Source organism: Fringilla coelebs (genome assembly GCF_963513975.1).
Source record: "Fringilla coelebs genome assembly, chromosome: 5".
In the NCBI taxonomy this organism is placed as follows: Eukaryota; Metazoa; Chordata; class Aves; order Passeriformes; family Fringillidae; genus Fringilla; species Fringilla coelebs.
Window position 1 is genome coordinate 56982318 of NC_140033.1, and position 8285 is coordinate 56990602.

At 49.0% G+C, this 8285-nt stretch overlaps 1 protein-coding gene across 3 annotated transcripts; it reads left to right on the plus strand.

Annotated features, from left to right (window-relative positions):
- The first annotated feature begins 495 nt into the window (after positions 1-495).
- Positions 496-8083, plus strand: KCNJ8 (potassium inwardly rectifying channel subfamily J member 8). Of its 3 annotated transcripts, none has more exons than XM_084205357.1 (3): positions 496-611; positions 1363-1809; positions 5308-8083. In XM_084205357.1, exons 2-3 carry the CDS (start codon positions 1445-1447, stop codon positions 6206-6208), a joined length of 1266 nt encoding a protein of 421 aa, XP_084061483.1. In that variant the 5' UTR covers positions 496-611; positions 1363-1444; the 3' UTR covers positions 6209-8083. The 3 variants fall into 3 exon arrangements, with proteins under 3 accessions (XP_084061483.1, XP_084061481.1, XP_084061482.1); XM_084205355.1 differs by lacking the exon at positions 496-611 and adding an exon at positions 634-1124; XM_084205356.1 differs by lacking the exon at positions 496-611 and adding an exon at positions 634-1019.
- Positions 8084-8285: the final 202 nt, after the last annotated feature.

Below are 8285 nucleotides of genomic sequence, written 5' to 3' on the forward strand. Positions count from 1 at the left end.
ATTTCTCAGCTGAACACTAGAACACTACAACGGGCCTGACGCTGCTCAGCAAGAGCTGTGACCCGCAAAAAGAAATGTCTTTCCTTCCTTTCTTGCAGAGACAGGTAATTAAGTTTATCCAAAGCTGCAAAGGTCATGAGATCCTGGCTTTGGTCCCCCAAGCACTTACGCACAAGCCTCGCTTCCTCTGTCTCAGCCAGATTCGGGGGAAGATAAAGTTAGGAAGGCACAACTCTTGGCTTGCCACGGGAAGCAGGAGGGCGCGCAGCTTTGTGTAGCTAGCACAGACCAGCAACGTTAGCACCTCGTCCCGCTGTTAAATGGGCTGGAACCTGCCTAAAACCCTCTCAACCCATCGTCCACAGGCACTGCGCAGCGCAGGGAGTGTGTGCGCCCGTGCTCCGCATCCCGACCGCCGCTCCGAGCCCCGGCCCCACATCCCCAGCCCGAGCTCCGCCCCGGCCCCATCCCCAGCCCGATCCCCGCATCCCCGGCCCGAGCCCCGCCCGGCCCCTCCGCGCATCGCCCCCAGCCCGAGCCCGCTCCGCCCGGCCCCTCGGCTCCGCCCGGCCCGCTCCGCCCGGCCCGGCCGCGTCCCGCCCCGTTCTGCGGTGAGTGGCGGTGGCCCCGGGGAGGGGGGACCCTGCGAGGCGCTGGGGGGTCAGGCAGCCCTGCCCTCCCCCGGTGGGACGGGCCAGCCACCGGGGAGCCGGGCTTTCCGTGGGTTTGTTCTGTCACCCGTTTGGGGACAAAGTTTGGGAATAAAGGGAGGGTTTCCCCGCCTGATCCCGGAAGGGAAGGAGAGCTGCGAGGGAAAATGAGACCGCTTGCTCCGAGGAGTCCCGTTCCCTGCCTGCCGCACATCCAGCTCAGCTCCTTCTTGTGATGCTCTAAGTGGACGAGGCAGGGGCTCCCCACAGGCTGCTGCATGAGCTGCGGGGCTGCAGCCGTAAGGAGGGAATCTCCTCGCGTCTCCGCAGACTAACTTCGGCTCAAACCACAGACGTCTGATTCTTCAGGTCCTGAAGGATGCGAATAACTTAGTGTTTCGTGTTCCGGTCCCCATCTGAGCACTGCTGTCTCCCGGAGAAACAGCCTGAGGAACGGAGCTGGTGTCTGTCACGGTACTTTACACCGACTTTGTGAGACTGCTGTGCAGCCTCCCTTCCTGCAAGGAGTCTCCAAATAGCATCTTTCATTTCTGCTACGAGCTGATACCGACTGCTCATATAAAAATGATGGTCTGAGAGAGAGAGGGCACTGCAGAACCAGCATTTAATGTAGTGGGGTTTGGCAGAGGGTACCTAATCAGGGTTTCTTGCACAGGTGACAACTCTTACCAGGTTCACTCTTTTTTTGCAGGGTAAAGCAAGCCCTGCAGATACTTGCTGGACGGACCACCCCCCATTTTGCATCTTGCTGAGTGGACTATGGTGGCAGGAAGATGTTGGCACGCAAGAGTATCATCCCTGAAGAGTATGTGCTGGCACGGATCGCTGCCGAGAACCTGCGCAAGCCGCGCATCCGGGACCGCCCGCGCAAAGCCCGCTTCATCGCCAAGAACGGCGCCTGCAACCTGGCCCACAAGAACATCCGCGAGCAGGGGCGATTCCTGCAGGACATCTTCACCACCCTGGTGGACCTGAAGTGGCGTCACACGCTGGTCATCTTTACCATGTCCTTCCTGTGCAGCTGGCTGCTCTTTGCCATGATGTGGTGGCTGGTGGCCTTTGCCCATGGCGACATGGACCCGAGCACAGAAAACCCTTTGAACAGCACGAAGTGGACGCCGTGCGTGACGTGTGTCAGGTAAAGTGGAGTTTGGTGGGATGAAGGAAGGGCGGGGACAGAGCTGCCAGCTGTCCTGGCGTTGTCTGAAGTGCAGCTTTTGGTTTACGTGAACCGTTGGGTTTGGTTGAGACAGTTGAAAAGTGCAGTGTTTTTCCTCTAGATTGCGTAAATTCAGCAAGCCTCCCGGGCTTGGAAAATACTGTACTGTAGATGTCTTTGATTCCTTACAGGATCTGAAAGAGAGGGAGACCTGCTGCTTTTCATGTGTCTCCACACTCTGTGGGTAACTCGATTGCCTGTCGAGATAAGAGCCTGCTGCAAGAGTGGGTATGTGTTATATGTATTGTAACGTTGTCTACGGCAGCGGGAGCATCCCCAGCGCCACGTCGGCCAGAGGCGCTCCCTCCAGAGCAGTGCCTGAGAGGCAGGGAACCAGCCCTGGGTGTCAGGCAGGGCACCAGTCACAGGTGCCAGGAAATGTGTCACTTAGGACAAAACTAAGTGTGTTTTGTGATGTCTCTCCTGAGTGTTAAATAGGCAGGGCTTCAAAACACCTTGGTGAAGCCATAGGCCAGCAGTTGGACAGAGGAACACTTTCCACACTGTGCCTTTGTGTCAGACAGTGAAAGCTTAAGGGATGACTGGATTAAATATCACCTGTTGAAGAATTTTACTCTCTGTCCCCAAAGCCATGACAATTGTCAGGGCACTGATAAGCTGACACAAACATACATGGAAGAGAAGACTGTGAATTAGAGGTGGGGTAAGCCATAAAATAACTTAAGGATCTCATAAATTTAATCTCATCAATTAAATGCTTTTATAGCACTTGTTTTTTAGATAGAAAAGTCCTGGTTCTGTAGCACCAGGCTGCCCCAGATCATCTGCCTCTACACATTGCAGTGCTGTGAGGGTCTGGGTGCTGCAGGGTGCTCTGAGATATCAGTGAATCCACTTCCCTTTTCTCCTTTCTCCCACAAAGTTTTGAAGTACCTCACCAAGTCTGAAGGGCCTTTGTATCTGGCTCATGAAATAGCAGAGAATTAATCCTCCCTTTGTTTTGACAGTTTTTTTGCTAAATGGGGATTTTCCAAGGTAAAAGAAGAGGGGATTTTCCCAAGCTACCCTTCACCAGGTTAGGGGGAATTGGAGCAGGGGTTGCTGTCTTGTTTATTTTCTGATGTCTGGCCACAAGCAGTGTCCTCTGAAATGAGATGTCATGACCCAGCTTGCACCCGCAGGAGCGTTACCCCCGGCATTTCTGGGATTTGTGGGATCTGTCCAACCGGAATTAGTGAACAGCTACAACTCTGCAGCTCTCCAGGGTCAGCTGAGGGGACATCCCTGCACGTGGCTGGTGGCTCCCTCGGCGTGGCTGATGTGTCACCCCGCAGACCCTGAGCTGGGGACCAAGGGCTTCATGCCACTGGGGCCAGGCACATCCACAGCCAGGACTCTGCCCCTGTTCCCTCCCCTTAGCTGCCTGTGGCTCTTCCAGGATGTCTGCTAGGAAGCAAAATGAATGAATCAATATAATTTCAGGTTCAGCACATGCCAAAGGACATTCACCCCTCCCTCATGGGGAGTCCAGGCAACAGCTGCTCCAGTGCCCATGCCCAAGCCATGAGAAATCTTTTCTTTTCCTAGGGAAATCTGGCAACCACTTTGGTCAAAGTCATGAAGCAATGATGTGATTGCTGACATCTTTAAGAATGACAAGGTTTTGGGTGTAAAATACTTTGAGTATTGGAATGCCAAAATCATGACAAAAAAATTTTAGCTTACTTCCCTGAGGTTTAGGCCCACAGATATTTCAGGAGAGCTTCTTGGGTGGGTACCATTACCTATTTACAGGAAAACCTGGCTTTGGAAATTTTAACCAGTGCCTAGAGCTTGTGCAGCCCTTTCATTTTATGAAGTACTGCAGAAATTTCTAAGCCTCACATCTCTTTGCCACAGAAAACAAACATTATCCAAAAAGGAAAGCTGCTAGACAGCTCTGTGGGGAAGGACCTGGGAACAGTGCAATTTGCACTTTCTCTCTCCCATTTCATGTGGTTAAAATGCTTTCCAAACTTGCTCTTTCACTTATTTCCACTGTTAAAAAGGTTTTTTTTAAAGAAAGGTGTTGCTAAGGAAAGTCAGACTACTTACTGAACAGGGTTTTAAGTTGAATTAAGCTGACTGAAATTGAATCCAGAAGCTGCATTCTGCATATAACTGAATATTCATGATTATAAGAAATCATTCCTTGGATTCTATTAAGTAACTGCTTCATCCCTGATTTCTTCAGAGTGAAATACAAAAGAAATCCCCTCAAAACAAAGGAATTTGTTAATGATTAAGAGTAGAAAAGGCAAAATAAGAAAGTTATTTTAAAGATACCTGTGCAGAGACTGACTAGTTTTCTCAAAGATGGACTTTCTCATTGCACAGAAAATTATCCTTGATATTGCCTATGCTATTTAAATGTGTTTTCGATACCCCAGTGAAAATATGGCTAGAAAAGAAAAAAAATTTAAAGCAGATTCATTGAAAAGCAAAGCAAAGCCAATGAATTATTTAGACCCATCTTCATGGGTGGGATATATTTTCCACTGGTATGGCCCTGTTAAGCATTGGGATGCTTCAGATTTATTGGATTGCACTGGAAGGATGTATCTGGAAGGAATAAAGGAATAAATATAAAAGGAAGTTAAGAACCCTGATATATACAGGGGATATGACTTTGTGGCTACTATAAATATTGTATTTTGGGAAGTGTGTGGACAGCATTTGCTGATGTCCAGCACCATAGCATTTTAGGGTATTTAACTTAACCCACACTTCTACATCCCACTTCTGTGTTGAAATTTTCCAGCTGGTCTTGCCCTGGCAGTGAGCTGAAGCCAAGCCCTGGGTCTCAGCACTGTCCTGCTGCCAGGGTGTGCAGGGGGCACCCAGGGGCCACTGGCCTCGCTCTGCAGCTCACTCACAAGGCTAGCAAGGGTTTGGGAAGTGTCACAAATCTGGGAAAGCCCCTTTTCCCCCACCACGAAATTCTGGGTCATGATTCAGGTAGCATGAGTGAAGTGCTGCAGTTTTCCCTCTTTCCTTTCCCTGCACAGGCTGGTGGAAGGATCTCAGTGTGCCAGCTGATTGCCCATGCTTGCCAAAACTACCAAGGGCTTCATGGGATGGAGAAGGTGGAAAGCTCAGCTGTTCCAGATCTGTTCACTAAGCCAGTGGGCAGCCTGTGCTCCTGGACAGAGATTCCCTGAGCTGCTCAGGGTCACCAAGATGGTCTTTGAGGAGCTCAGGCTCTGAGGCCTTCCCTGAAACCATTAGACACTACACAAACCACACAAATCTGAGCCACCAAGCATGCAATGCTTTGGCTGGTGTTAACAGAAGGCTTATGTGTACTGGAGCCATACAAACAGGTCCTTAAGTTTGTTTCTGGAAGTACATGCTAACAGCTTCTCGGTGTGTGCTCCGTGTCCTGAGAGTTAACCTGGGTGCAATCTTCCCCTACAGGTCTTTCACCTCCGCTTTCCTCTTCTCCATCGAAGTCCAGGTGACCATTGGCTTTGGGGGCAGGATGATGACCGAGGAGTGTCCCCTGGCCATCACGGTCCTGATCCTGCAGAACATTGTGGGGCTGATCATCAACGCCGTCATGCTGGGCTGCATCTTCATGAAGACGGCTCAGGCTCACCGGCGGGCCGAGACGCTCATCTTCAGCCGGCAGGCGGTCATCGCCGTCCGCAATGGCAAGCTCTGCTTCATGTTCCGCGTGGGGGACCTGAGGAAGAGCATGATCATCAGCGCCTCAGTGAGAATCCAGGTCGTGAGGAAGACCATGACCCCTGAAGGAGAAGTCATACCCATTCACCAGGTGGATATCCCTGTGGATAACCCCATAGAAAGCAACAACATTTTCCTGGTGGCTCCCTTGATCATTTGTCATGTCATTGACAAGCGGAGTCCTCTTTATGATATCTCTGCTTCCGACCTGGCGCTCCAGGATCTGGAGCTCATTGTGATACTGGAAGGGGTCGTAGAAACCACGGGCATCACAACACAGGCGAGAACCTCCTACGTGGCAGAGGAGATCCTGTGGGGTCACCGCTTCGTGCCCATCGTCACCGAGGAGGAAGGCGTGTACGCTGTCGACTACTCCAAGTTCGGCAACACCGTCAAAGTGGCTGCGCCGCGCTGCAGCGCCCGGGAGCTCGATGAGAAGCCCTCCATCCTCATCCAGACCCTGCAGAAGAGCGAGCTGTCCCACCAAAACTCCCTGAGGAAGCGCAACTCCATGAGGAGAAACAACTCCATTCGGAGGAGCAACTCCATGCGGAGAACCAACTCCTCGCTCATCGTGCCCAAAGTGCAGTTTATCACACCCGAGGGGAGCCAGAGTGCCTCAGAAACGTGATGCACAGCTTTGTGCTAGGGCACTGGGCTTCAGAAGGAGGAGGCACCTGTGGTGTTTGCTTCAATTTCCTTTTACTTAAGAAAACAAGAGCACAATGCAGAAGAGAACCGTGCAAGAACTATTTATTCCATTACTTACTGAAAGCACCACCTTATGGCTTTAGAAAACACCTTAGCACTTAGTGTATGAATTAATAAAAAATGGCACGTACACTAAAGAAAACACACTTCACTCATGTAATATAATGTGTATTTATACTTGTTTTAATGGCATGCTGATTTTTTAAATCGTATTTTTCCTATCAAGGGTCTCTTTCCTATCTTCTGCTGGCTGTCACAAAATGTGGGGCTTTCCTATGCAAGTGAGTGCTTCACAAAACTTCTGTATTCAACAGCTCCCACGGATTTTGTGCATGACATTTGGGTATTAATCTTTTTGCGTGAATTCCTTGTTCTCTTAAAGGGAGTAACTAAATTCCTCAAGGATTTCACTGGAGAAGAATGACCATTTCACCTTTGGTTTCCCAGGCTTTTTCTTTTTTGTTGGTTTGTGGCAAGGGAGTTTTGAGAGCAAATTCAGGTCAGGTGGAATGAACTGTCCATCCCACGGGAAAACTGGTGTCACTCCAGGCAGGAAAACCAGCAAAATGACAGAGTGCTGCTCTTCTTCTCAGGGTGAAATACGTGGCTGCAGGACAACACACATCTTAGATTAGCTGCAGGCCAAGCTGAGAAATTCCAGTCCTCCTGGCTGCCACCTGGGCATCTGTTTCACTGAAATTATTCAAGCTGGAAAAAGCAGATGCCTCTTTATCATTCTCATCATGACAGATGACCAAATCCTGTTTTGCTCTCTCTGATAGATTCATACATAGAAGGACACACGTGTATTTATTTCACTTACTTTTCATAGGATTAAGTCTGCATCCTCCAGAAGAAGGTTATTTTTTGCCAGTGGGAACTCATGAAGGAGAATGAGAGGGAAGCCTGCCAATAATATTAGAGATAGTATTTTCAAAACTACCTGAATGCTTTTCAGGAGGATTTGGATGCTGCTGCTGAATTCCTGGGTTTTTTTGCGGTGCCTGACCTGTGTTTTTTTACAATCTGGCATTGAGAATTGGTGGGAAGAATCTTTCCTCTTTCTTCAAATCAAAATGGGCATTTGTTACCTGGAGCCTTCCCAAAAATGTCATCACAAGTTTTTCTACAGGAATACGTAAAAGTAAGACAACTAATTCTGTCACATTTGGTAGCCTAAATTGATACACGTGTAAGTAAGCATAACTCTGGACAAGTTCCTGTTCAAATGTCTTGCAGAAATTCTCTTATGTCTGTGGGTCGAGAGAAGTAGTGTCCTTGTTATGACCCTCCAAGCCACTCAAGCATTTAAATGTTTGCTTTTTCCTCTGTGGTGAAACAGTCAAAGCTGGATTCTCATTCTCTTGAAGGACCTCATCAACACTTGTTGGATGGATGGTTTCAGGCTTCACGAGGTGTTGGATGGTGGCATGGAGGGGCATTGCTCTGAGGTGTGGACTCTCTGCATTTGGAACAGATGCTCTTCAGAACAAAAACTCTGACAAAATACTTCATCTGAAGCAGCAGAGGAAATTGAAGCTTCTGCTGAAAGCATTCATTCCCTGGCCTGCCCATTAATTTTCTGGAATGGTGGATGGTGAACATCTGGAGAAATTAATCTGTCCCTTGAGTGTCCAAACAATGATCAGCTGCAGCTTCCAAGAAGAGTCAGAGTGAAGCACATACAATTTGTCTCTGTCCTCCATTTCCAGAACTGTGAACTTCTCCAAGGCTCTCTGTTGGATACATGGTTAAGTCAGATGCTGTGCAAAAGCAGGTTTTATACAAAATAATAATAAAAAAGTTACAATAATGTCTTGGTTTGAAAGACAGGTGTCTGCCATGGAAGGTGGGAACCTCCCTTGGAACAGAAAAAAATATGACCCCCATCCCTCTGAATTATTACAACTTTGAAATTAAGGGGCTTTCAGGCAAAGATATGTGAAAAGGAGTGACAGTTCTTTGCTAGTCTGTATGGCAAGGCAAACAACACCCAC